The sequence below is a fragment of the Siniperca chuatsi genome, linkage group LG16, assembly GCF_020085105.1.
Source record: "Siniperca chuatsi isolate FFG_IHB_CAS linkage group LG16, ASM2008510v1, whole genome shotgun sequence".
Taxonomy (NCBI): domain Eukaryota; kingdom Metazoa; phylum Chordata; class Actinopteri; order Centrarchiformes; family Sinipercidae; genus Siniperca; species Siniperca chuatsi.
In genome coordinates this window covers 27,943,099-27,955,466 of record NC_058057.1, presented here as the reverse complement: position 1 = coordinate 27,955,466, position 12,368 = coordinate 27,943,099, and the positions used below count along the sequence as shown (strand labels likewise).

Here is a 12,368-nt window from a genome sequence, read left to right as displayed (position 1 = left end):
GGCTGACGTTACCGTCCAGAGCACACAGTCACTGAAAATACTGTTCACAGAAAAGGAAACATTCTTCTGAAGCAGAGCACGGGGGGACGTTTTATTAAAAGCCTTTATTTAGTCGGCCATATTGGTTACCACGTCGACCAGTTCTGACCTCACAGGGCGGAAAAGGTAAAAACAGACACCTGGTTCTCTAAATCGAACATGTACCGCAAATAAACAACATTGCATCACATAATAAAGTTAGATACAGATACAGAGAACACAGAGACATAGAAATATGAATATAAAAATAAAGAAATAATGATCATACAAATCATATGACGCAGTCCCATCAATAAATGCAGTTAGGAAAGTTTCTAATCTTTTTCCTCGTTCTAACCCAGAAATACAAAAGGCATCAAATTTAAAACTCCAGTAGGTTTCTCTTTGCTGCAGCTTAACTAAATAAATATCGTTTCTTTAGTTCCACTCTGACGACAGCAGATTAGAAAACGTATCACACAATTATTCAACAATAAATGCATTTCTTAGCGTTCAGAAACAGACTTTTCAGTAAAACAGTAAAACATTTTATTTTGAAACAGCAGACTGACCGACAGGTAAACACAGTGACACGAAACACACAAACCTGTTACACCTTTAAATGGATCAATACTCTGTGAACGTAACAGAACATGGCACACGACCACCTGCGTATAACGACGCATCATTAAAACGCAATATTAAAAATACTGACGACTGCATTTGAATACCACAGAGGAAGAGAAGGCGTGCGGAGTCCTGACTGACTGCCGTTTAAAAAATAAAAAGATTTAAAAAACCGTCTGACTTACGACACAAGACTTAATCACAAACACATAAAAAATAAAACAGATTTCATCAAAATAAACAGTTCTCCCACGATGAAAACGGCTTTAAATACCTCGGTTTTTGACTGACGTTTGGTTTGGTTTTTTGCTTGAAAATGACTTAAATGATTAGTCGATTATCAAAATAGTGGCTGATTAATTTTCTGTCGATCGATTTAATCAATTAATGGACTAATCTACTCTAATATAATTAAAACTGACTTTATTTGGCAGAAATGGACTTCCATAGAAAGATGCTCGTGTTTGTTGCACAAAGAGTCGTGTAGCTCAGCAAAGCACGAACACTGTCAGGGTCGCGGCCGATATTTAAATGGTTTAGTTTGTTTAAGTGGCGTTAAAGATGTTTCACAACAGAACCAAGCGTGGTTTACATTTCTTATCGTCCTCAACTTTAACCAGATGCGAGAGCGTCCTGTTGTTTGAGGCTTGAAGGTGACGCATTTCTCCCATTTTCTGCGAAACGTAGATTAAACATTTCCCACCTGTTGCTTAAGTTTTATAGCAGTTTTTAAATCACAGAGATACAAGTCGCATCTAATCACTTCTTCTGTTATCGGAGACCTAAAAGGCTAAACGTACTACATATCCTCCCAAAGTATTTTAATCTTTCCACATGAGCAGAAGTGGGGAATGACGATTCGTGTTTTTCCAACCAGACTCCCTCCAGATACTTGAGATTTTTAAAAAAATAATTGGATAATGACGTCATGAACAAACATTTTTGAAAGGATCCTTAAAAAAAATACAATCTGACATTAACTTCTCGTCGCTGATCAGACGACAAATGTAGCTGTGTGTCGGGCTCGTCGGGCTCCAGTATTCAGTGTAACAGCAGCTTGTTACAGTCTGCAAACACAAACAGGTTGTTTACAGCAGCGTGAATCGAAACCCGCTGGCTTTTCTGGTTTTCGAACCACAAAACAACAACTGCTGCGTTTTAAAATGCGTGCCATCGGCTTTCAGTGCGGTTTGGCCTTTAGGGCCGCAATCAATTAATCCTTTAGTCCACGAAACGGTGAAACGTGTCTGAAGCTCAGGGTGACGTCTTGGTTTATCCGCCCAACAGTCCGAAACACAGATACATTTAATGAACCGTTATGTTAAGTCGAGGAAAAGCAGCTGAAGCCATCTGTCGGGCTTTAAATACCCGAAGGTTCAACAGTTTCTGCTGCTGGAAGCGAAACAGGCTCTTTAACGGCATCAAGTCACAGAGATTTTACTGCCGTTAGACACAAATGATTGTCATGTTTAAGTCTGTTGAGCTCTGCGTATCACTTTGGTATCTTGTTTAAATACATTTAAATAGCTTAATTTGAGAAATATAAAAAAGTTTTTTTTACATTTAACACAAGAAAAAACGTTTCATTTCATCCAAACGCAAACAGCCGTATAAGATCTGAATATAATCTCTCGAAAATCTGCAGGTTTGTTTTTTTTAAATGACTCGACTGATTCCAGGATCAGACTCGTATCGGCTGCGAGGCGTTCAGGCGCTGAACGGAGCGTGGGAGCCTGACAAAAAGACTTGTTTGACCAATAGGAGCGCAGAGTTGGGTGAGGTTGACCAATAGGAGCGCAGGGCGCTCTTCAACTGTAAGCATGGAGAAGAGAAAGAGGAACGATGCGGTTGGCGCTGTCAGGTAAACAGCTCGTTCTCACTTTGTTTGATGAACGCCTGCTGGCTGAAAGTGAGAACATCTGATCAGACACTCGGTGCTTCGTCCACACTGTGGGCTGCACGGCGGTTTGATACCCGGCTCTGACACAAACGTTCAATCTAAATTGCGATTAAACAACAGGAACACGGCGAGGACGGATCCTGGACTGGACTGCGATCTGAAACCAGGATCTGAACGCACAGGAGACTCTTTCGTAGACAATAAAAAGCGGCGTTTTTCTGATCTGCCAAAGCGCGAGGAATCGTGACGCTTCATCGCGTGGAAAACAGCTGAAAAACCTGCTGTCAAACACGAGATCGGACCTGAGTTTTACTGCGAACACAAAGCAGCAGCTCCCCTCTTTGTTCTCCACGAGCAGAAGAACGACCGGACTTCTGAGCGGCGACTCCACCTGCCTGTTACCTGGCCTCTGCAGGTGTAGGCAGGTGAGTCCTCTCAGCACTGCGTCTCCTTGGTGTCGATCCGATGCTGTCTCTGCAGTCTGAACAGCGTCGCCTTCCCGCCGCGACTCGTCGCACTTTTCTCCGTCAGGTCCTCGAAGGAGCGCTGGGTCGACCCCGCCGGCCGGCAGAACGCCTCCTCCAGGGCCTCCTGGTCCAGGTGCGAGTCGAAGCTGGGGTCCTCCTGGATGGTGGCCATGCGGGGGCTGTCCAGAGGGGGGTAGCCGGGGTCGCGGCTGGGGACCGGGTCCGGAGGGGTGCTGGCCTGTTGGGGGCCGGACGGCTGGAAGCGCAGCCCGGCGGCGGCGGCGGTGGGGAAAGTTGGAGGTTTGAAGATCCGAACAGACGCAGACTCCAGGCTGCTCAGGAGCTCGGCATTCTGGGAAAATCCACAGTCACAGTCAGTGTGTTAAACCATTAAAGCAGCAGACCGCTGGTTTGTTTTACTTTATTAACTGGAACGTTTTTCAGATCAAAATTCATCACAGTCAGGATTTAGTCAAGTTTATTACGCTCTATTCTGATTGGTCAGTTACGGCATTCTACGTTGCTATGGACGCAGTTCTGATCACGGACTCTCGAGTCCGATCGTATCAATCCGCAGAAAGAAGTCCTGTGGCAAAAAAACTTTTTAAAATCATTTTTAAATCAATATTTGGCGTCAAAAGATTGATTCCTGTAGTAAGTGTCTGTGGACTAAGCGGCATCACGGTGTTGTGTGTCGTATAAATACACTCACACTGGGGAACAACAGGGACTTGGTGGTCTGTTCATATTGTCGATCCAGCTTCTTGTCCTGAAAGAACAAAGACGTGAAGTGAGAAAACTACAAACAAAAATATTGTTTTAAGAGTAAAATCGTTTGTGTTAACAGTGAAGAATCCCTTTAAATATTACCCATCAGATATTAATGTTCACAGAAATCTGACAACAAGTTTACTCATTGATTTAAGACAAGTACCAAACAGGAAACACCAGAACTCGAGTTAAATGTTAAACCACCATTGATCAAACATAGTGAACGTGTTCTTTATCTCCAGCAGACCAGACTCCCTTTAAAACTCTCAGAATTTAATATCTCTTCAGCAAAAGCGTTCGAAAAGTAAAACTGTAACAGTATAACTGTCGAAACACATCAAGTATTCTGCCGGTGTCGTCCCTCATTCGTCCAGGAGTGTTGTATCGTAGAAAAGGTTTCAGTCGTAGTCGTCTGGACGCTGTTTTCAGAATCAAGACGTTTCGGCTCCCATCCGGAAGTCATTCTCGATTGTGAAAATGGTCTGAGAACTCAGAAATTTAAGCTACTCTGTGTTGCTTAGGCCCCGCCCTCAGGGAGGAGTCTACCTGAGTGTCTGCTGTTTACCTGCCTAGTGTCACCTGAAACTGACCTTCTTTTGTTTCCATGATGGCCCAGTAATCAGTAATCAGGCCTACACTGCATTGAATGGAGTAAACTACATTGCTCTGTTTCTGTGTGGGTAACTTGTCCTTTGGGTGAAGAGTTTCTGTCTTAAAGTGTCGCCTGGTTTAAAGAAAACAGGAACATCGTGCTGTCTAAAGATCCTTTGTAGTTTTTCAGACAGTCCAGATACATAAAGGATGGAGACGCCGTTCCTTCTTGGTTCAGTTACACTTTTGTCCTGTTTTTTGGCTCTTTTGACTTTGTTGAGAGCCCAAGTAGGATAACCACAGGCTAAGAGTGCACTCTGGACATGCCTTTCCTCTTTCTTCTTACCCTCTGAGCCGGTGGGCACTTCTCGGGCTCTGTGTTGTAATGTCCGGATTACACCCAGCTCGTGCTGTAGTGGATGGTGTGAGTCAAAGAGCAAGTATTGATCCGTATGTGTTGGTTTCCTGTACACTTCTATCTGGAGCTTTCCGTCCTCTCCTCGGGAGCCGAAACGTCTTGATTCTGAAAACAGCGTCCAGATGACTACGACTGAAACCTTTTCTACGATCAAGTATTCTGGTGAAGACGACATTCTGCTTAAAAGATTTAAGCAACGTTCAGCAGTCAGACCTGAAACGCCTCCATCTTTTGACCTGGACTCGGCACCAGGCAGCTACATCATATAGGAAACAGCTGATGTGGTGATGAAGTGAGTGTGCAGAGACCCACCACACAGTGGACCAGGATGCTGAAAGGGATCCAGAACAGCAGAGAGAAGGCCACCACCGAACCCACGATGTTATCAGCCAGAAACTTCCCGAACGTGTTGATGTCCAGTTTGTCGATGAAGTCCCACAGACGCTCCACCACGTCCTGGACCTGCTTCATGCACTTCCCCTGCAGACAAACAGTCACTGTGAAGCCCTGCGTTTGATTTCAGACATCGGCAGGAACAAAGTGTCGGTGAAGCGCCTCACCGCTCCGTCGCAGAAGCCCACGGTGCACGGTTTGCCTTTACGCAGGAACAGGAAGTTGCCCGTTGGGTCCTGGTAGGGAGCGCAGACGCCGCCGCCGCTCCGACAGCAGACTTTACACGACGAGTTGGTTTCTACACAAGAGACAGATACGGACGCTTTACTGCGACAAGTCAAACTGCCGGTTACCTGCCGCTGCCATTTTATTCTGTTCATTTGTTATCAAACCTTTTGCCTGAAAAGTATATAATGTGCAAAATGTAGTAAGTTGTAATATTTCCTAGATTTCTTTCAACAGAACCTCAAGGCCTGCTGGCGAGGGGGACAGTTCGTCTGTAAGACGTTTTGAACCTGAACCTGAGTTTGGCTGAGCTGAAGGAAAGACATGGCGTCCCGGTTACAGGCTGTTCTTCCTTCAAACGCTCAGCAGAAGGAAGCGCTAACCGCTGCTGTTCGGCCCAGACGTCGGCCCATCGGCGCAGCGAGCAGGTGGCGTTGTCTTTAACGCACTGTATCAGAAATGCCTCTGTGGAGACTTTACACCTGTGACGTTTACCTGAAAGGAAAACTGTTTTAAAGTTCTGACGTTTTTAAAGGAAGCAATTTAAAAAGGTCAAACCGTTGCAGGCGCAGGGCTGCAGCTTCAGGACGGCCTGGCAGAAAGGGACGCACTCTCCGTTCAGACACTCGCCGCTGTCCAGACACACGGTTTCATCCGGAGCGTTCTCTGGAGGCGGGCACTCGCTGCTGTTTCCTGCGACACAAACACACAGCAGACCGGCCTGCGGTCACTCAAAGCTCCACACCACATTAACAACCGGCTATGACCTTTGACCTGTGGCTGACCTGTGCAGTACGAGTGTCCTTTGCAGGTGGCGTCGATGGGCTCCTGGCAGACTTCCCCTTCAGACTCGAACCTGCAGTTTTTACAGCACGCGCTGTTCCTGTCACTGAACACAGAGAGGACGGATTCATGTCATCTGAGGTGCGAGAGGAAGTGAAACCCCGCGGGTGTACTCGTCCTGTCTCAGTATCACAAAGCCGCTACTCAAACACGCCTCCACCAGCTCCGCCAGCCGGGCGCAGGTCTCTGAAAATACTCGAATGAAACTGTCTGAGGAGAAATCTCTCTTTGATTGGTCATGAGGGATCACAAGAAGTCAGGTGACGTTAGCGGGTGACTGCCTTTGTTTCAGGCGAGGGGAGCGCTGCTCAGACAAGGACAAAGACCGAAGCACTGATTACTTTTGAAATGGATTTGACTCGTATGACCTGAACAGAAAGCGCTGAGCGTGTTTCGTGTGAGCAGCAGCTGACCTGCACTGAGCGCCGGCTCTCAGCCTGCACTCGGTGGTGCAGCAGCGGTCCGAGTTGATGTGCAGCAGGCCCGGGTCGCACTCCTCCCCCTGCTCCACCCGAGAGTTACCGCACACGTTAACGTTCCTCTCCTTGAAGCAGGACGGGGCCTTGGACCTCAGACGCTTCACGATGGAGCGTTTGCTGCAGTTGGAGAACATCTGGACACACAGGAGAGACACATGTATCAGCGGACAGGCGTCGCACTGCAGAAACCTCCGAGCTGCGACGGGAACGGAGCCGGCACCTTGTTGTTGACGTGGTCTCCGCTCACAGCGATGGGGTACATGACGTATTTCCCTCCGTGGTCCTCTCGGGGGGCGCAGTACGGGATGTTGTCGGGGTCGTGCTCCGCTCCGAAGTTATGGCCGAGCTCGTGAGTCGTCACCAGGTCGGCTTCCTGTGGGGACGACAACAAACTGACCGTCATCTCTGACAGCTACACCCTCGCTACACCCATTACAGTCTCCTCCAGTGTGGATGAGATGTCTGACTTACAGAAATAAAAACTCTTAAATCAACGTATTTCTTTACGTAGTCATTACAGTTAGTTTTATGTTAGTGACCTTCACGGACTGTGGACAAAACATCACTGCATTACAGCAGAATGTAGCTCAGTAAACTGTGAATGCCAAACTGCATGAACAGCTTTCAGAAGACCAGCCCACCTTAGTCAGGATGGTCTTCCCATAGTTCTTAGTGCTGGTCAGGCCCGTGTTGAGGTAGATCGCTCTTTGTTCGTTAGAAGACGACGGACAGGCTGGAGAACAAAAGCATCGGAGTAAATCGTCAGTTATTTCTGGTGTTGGAAGAAAATCAGCGTCTGCGGGACTTTACCTTTGGAGCAGAGGCCGCCGGCAAAGTCCGGTTTGGACGGGGCGACGTAGGCCAGACCCAGAGTGCCTTCATCGAAGTCCTGATAGGTGAAGAGGTGAGCCAGGCAGACGTTGGACGCCTTCTCCGCGATGTCGACGCTGAACTGCTGCAGGGATCGAAACGGCATACAGAGGTCACCCCGGCGCTGACTCAGGTGACGTCACTTTTATCAGGCTTCACGCAGGTGGAGCTGCCCTTTCACCTGCTGCAGCTTTGTTAAGGCTGCTAATCATGGGAGTTATAAGTGCACTCTTTGAAATGGTCTGTCTGTCAGGTGTTTACCTCCAGCAGCTTCTTGACGTCCCAGACATCTCGACCCTCCACTGGACTTCCTCTCATGTTGAAGTGGCTTTTTCCCGGAGCTACAGGGGTCGGGCTCTTCTCTATGATGATCTGACAGGAGCCACACAGCGTGTCAGCGCCACTCGTGGTCTAAATGTTGTATTAAAAGAAGAGTTTAGGCGTCCTCACCTGTTGGATCTGAACTCCGTAACCTATGAACTCATCGTCCCACGACGTGTTTCTGTAGATGTCGTCCACGCGATCAATCAGCTCGATCTGAAAACACAGTCGGGGTGGTGAACGTCGCTGCGTGGAGGCGATGGAGGTTAAATTAAAACTGTGTGTGGACTGAGCACTGACCAGGTAGTTGAGGGTGGTGCTCTCCTCCTCTCGGCCCATGTGTTTGAAGAAGCGATGGTCGGCCACCAGCAGCAGAGGACAGGTGTTCTTCAGGTGATCGTGGACCTGACGCTTCCCTCTGAACACAGACTCTGACCAGGTAACGACACGTAAACACAGTCAGATCACAAGAACACAATGAATTTATTGTGTTATATTAAATTAAACTGCTACAACATCTAGATGTCAAACAAAGAGACGAACAGTGTGTGCTTAATTAATTAATGATCATGATGATCTGTTTTTACAGTAGTAAGTTTTTACTGTGAAGCAGCTGCAGGAAGTGTTGAGTTGCATTAAAAGCTCTTTTTTCACATTAAAAAGCTCTTTTTTTCCACAATAAAAGCTCTTTTTTTCACAATAAAAGCTGTCTTTTCACAATAAAAGCTCTCTTTTCACATTAAAAGCTCTCTTTTCACACTAAAAGCTCTTTTTAGCTGCTGAATTTGCCTCAAAATGGGCCAATAATATAAAGAATTTAAAGTAATCTAATCACACGACACACGAAGCAGAAATCCTTCTTCTGTCTGTGTTAAACTCTTCTGACCTTCTTCCTCTTGGTCCTCCAACATGGCCGCCTTAACGCCGTCGGGGAAGAGGTGGCCCGTGTCAGAGGTCACGTAGCCGCAGACTGAAGGCTGGTGCAGTCGGCTGAGGTTCCTGATGTCCTCTGAGCGGTAGATCAGCAGGCGGCCGTCAGGGGGCGCCGACGTGAACCTCCACAGAGGCTGAACGCAGTGGAGAGAAGAAGAATCGCAGAAGGAGACGTCAGGAACATTTCTATGGATGCTAATGTCAGTTTGAAATATCTCAACAAATATTGGATGGATTGTCATAAAATTTTGGACTGATGTTCTTTGTCTCCAGAGGACGAGTTTTACTGACTCTGCTGATCCTCTGACTTTCCATCTAGCGCCACCATCAGGTCGACACGTTAACGCGTCCGACACTTTGGTTTCTGACCAAACACCTGCAGAGCTGCTGACGCTCCCATCAGCCTCAGCTGCACTCTGTGTTTACTGCTAACCAGCTAATGTTAGCATGCTGAAGTTTAGAGCTGCAGCTAACAATCATTTTCTGTATCGATTGCTATTTTTTTCAATTCGTCGATTATTCGTGGCGTTTTATAAAACGCCAGAAAAAAGTGCAAAATGCTTCCCAGTGTCCAAATGTCTTGTTTTTGTCAAAAAAAAGCCGGTTTACGATCATATTTGACAAATAAAAGCATAACATTTTCACATTTAAGAAGCCAGAAACAGTTTTCCTTTAAAAACAACAAGCGATTACACGATTATCAAATTAGTCGCAGATTAATTTTCCGTCGATCGCCTACCGACGTTAGCATTTAGCTCACAGCGCGGTGTGTAAGTGCAGCCTCACAGAGCTGCTAACATGGCTGTAGACTCTCAGACTGGTTAAAATGATTAAATGATCGGTGTTTACACTGGCTATGAGCGCGGCCTGAGGTACGTTAGCACCAAAACGGTAAAAAAAAGCCTCTTACAAAAACGTCTCCAACGTGATTCATACATTAAACGCGGTAATTTAAATTAGCAATTTCACATAAAAACCTTTTTTTTATAAAAACATGAATCACAAAATGTAATTTCACTCTTTCGCTCTTTGATTAAATGTCTCAAATATTGATTTGTTTCGTCTCACGTTCTGCACAACGTGCACACGCGCCTCTTAAAAAGTAAATAAAGAAAATAAAGGATATAAATATATCAGCATTAAACTGATATGGGTGTTATTTTGTGTCGTGTGATCTGACTGAAGCGGAGCTGGGATGTTTCTGTTCGTAATCATCCTGGTTTTTCTTCTCATGGATGTTTCGCTGACGGAGACCTGGTTGCAGTAATAAAGACTCGCTTGTCCTGCGTTCACCTCGATGTTGTACTCGGCCTCGTCCGTCAGGATGTGAGCCGAGAACTCGTGGTCGTCTATGTGAGCCTGAACGCGAGAGTTTTCCTCCCCTGGAACAGAAAAAACACGCATTAAACATTTTTCCATCTCGTCCGTGAAGGTCTTTGGGTTTCGGGCCGGCCGGCGTTACCGATGACGTGTCCGGTGAAGTAGTTGTGTCTGTTGACCGCGTAGCTTCGCTCTCGGCCGTCCTCGTCCACGACGACGGCTCTGAAGTCGTCCGTGAACAGCTGGTCGTTGGTCCTCAGGTACAGTCTGAACTGCCTACACACACACACACACACACACACACACACACACACACACACTGTTGCCTTCTGGCGTCTTTCTGTGGCACCAAACTGTGCGAAACGTGACCTCTGACCTCTGCAGGGCGTCGAAGCTGAGCAGTTTCTCCACGTGAGTCTGAGTCTGGACGTCGCGGCGGCGGACGGAGTGAGCCTGCAGGCTGGAGAGGGGCAGCACGTCGAAGTCGTCCAGCATCGACCTGAGAGACGCTGCAGAGGGGAACAGAGTCTCAGCCGCCGTGTGTCTGATCCTGTAACACCTTCTGACAGAGTCGTGAACTCGGGCCGTGATTGGCTCAGAGGGTTGACCCGTTGGACCCCGACCAATCAAAAATACAGACGAGTGCCTTCGCGTAGTTTACGTCCTGCGAGGCTGAAGTCACGAAGTTATATCCAGTTAAATTAATATCTCAAACTTTTACTTTTGTTGTGATTTAAAATGCAATATCTCCTCGTTTCACTTTACTAACTAAACTAAAATGGATCGTTATAGTTTACGCTCATGATTTTGACATTTTTTGGGGATTTTCTGTCTCTAAGTTAAGACGCAGTGTCTCGTACTTTTGACTCACTATCCCCAAATTTTGAGATAAGTTATGAGATAGTAAGAAATATAGACTGTAAGTAGTAAGTCAATATTGTGACTTAATGTCTGCTAATTGTATTTATCTCATAATTTTAACATAACGGGATACGAGATGGTAAGTCAGTAAGATTGTACATAAATGTTAAAATATTAAACCAAACTTTTGAGTTATTATCCCCAAATTTTGACTCAGTGTCTCATAATTTTGAGATATTTACTATCTCGTACTTTAAAACTGAAAGTCTGAATTTTACGAGTTAACTCTCATAAGTTTTACATAGAATACACTTTTATTTGACTTAGTATCTCACAGTTACGCGTTTTAAAGTCAAAGTGTAGATTTATAATCATCGTCATTTTGATGTTATCACATTATAATGACTTACAGCCACATTTTGACTTATTATCTCATGATTCTGACTTACTGTTTGACTTTAAAACTCATAAAATTCGGACTTTCAGTTTTACTCTCTCATAAGTTTTACACAGAACAGGACGTGAGATAGTAACTAAGATACAAGATATTAAATTAATAAGATTTAGATTATATAATCTCATTTTGATTTATTAAATTATGAGATGTTATCACATTATAATGACTTAAAACCACATTTTGACTTATTATCTCATGATTCTGACTTACTGTTTGACTTTAAAACTCAAATATCTGACATATTATCTCATAATGTGGATTCACGAGGAGTATTTTATTTGGTTTTTTTGTGTGTGTTTTTCCGGCCGATGTGAGCTTCCAGACCTTTACCTGTGTTACCTGCAGTCAGGCAGGAAACATTAAAACCAGACATTTAGACAAAGCTGCAGGAGCAGAAACTTACTGAAATGCTCCTCTTCTGCATCTGCGGGCGGAGAAACGGCGGCTTCCGTTAAAACGATGAAAACGGTAAAGAAAGTGACTTCTTGTCTCATGTTCGACAGAAAAAAGCTGCTTGTTTCCGGTCAAAGTCGGATTCAAGACTTTAAAGTCTTTAAAGAAACTTTGAGTTTAAAAACACTTTAGAGACAAAGTTGAGTGAATCTCTTTATTGTGTTTAAAATACCCAGAAAAAACGCGTCCAGTCCCGCAGAACCAGGAAGACACACAGCTGCCGAGTCAAGCCACCTGCAGCCAGGTGAGGCAGGGCGGAAGTAGGCGTCACTGCCTTCACAATAAAAGAGAAAGTAAAACAAACAGGAATAATGAAATATTACATACTAACTAACGTTTTTAACATAAAGTCATCAATGCTTGAAGACGACAAATGTAGGCAAGGTAACATTTAGAGAGGAAAATGAAGCTTTACTGATGA

The 12,368-nt window shown here is 45.4% G+C and overlaps 1 protein-coding gene across 2 annotated transcripts; it reads right to left on the bottom strand.

Annotated features, from left to right (window-relative positions):
* Window positions 1–85: 85 nt before the first annotated feature.
* adam17b (ADAM metallopeptidase domain 17b) lies at window positions 86–12,368 on the bottom strand. Of its 2 annotated transcripts, none has more exons than XM_044168155.1 (18): window positions 11,898–12,368; window positions 10,553–10,685; window positions 10,319–10,452; window positions 10,150–10,238; window positions 8,810–8,990; window positions 8,224–8,354; window positions 8,053–8,139; window positions 7,864–7,974; window positions 7,543–7,687; window positions 7,374–7,465; window positions 6,953–7,105; window positions 6,667–6,866; window positions 6,196–6,299; window positions 5,969–6,103; window positions 5,353–5,483; window positions 5,105–5,272; window positions 3,725–3,781; window positions 86–3,364 (listed from the first exon to the last, which is right to left on the bottom strand). In XM_044168155.1, the coding sequence occupies exons 1-18, from the start codon at window positions 11,986–11,988 to the stop codon at window positions 2,981–2,983; spliced, it is 2,526 nt and encodes an 841-aa protein (XP_044024090.1). In that variant the 5' UTR covers window positions 11,989–12,368; the 3' UTR covers window positions 86–2,980. The 2 variants fall into 2 exon arrangements, with proteins under 2 accessions (XP_044024090.1, XP_044024091.1); XM_044168156.1 differs by having other exon boundaries at window positions 7,543–7,684; window positions 11,898–12,199.

What these genes read in the sequence shown, in the direction of transcription:
- adam17b (XM_044168155.1), bottom strand. Translation starts at nt 11,988, where the DNA reads ATGAGACAAGAAGTCACTTTCTTTACCGTTTTCATCGTTTTAACGGAA. An exon ending in GCACCACCCTCAACTACCTG is followed by an intron (nt 8,140 to 8,223) that starts GTCAGTGCTCAG and finishes CTGTGTTTTCAG; the next exon opens with ATCGAGCTGATTGATCGCGT. An exon ending in AGTCCCTGTTGTTCCCCAGT is followed by an intron (nt 3,365 to 3,724) that starts GTGAGTGTATTT and finishes GGATTTTCCCAG; the next exon opens with AATGCCGAGCTCCTGAGCAG.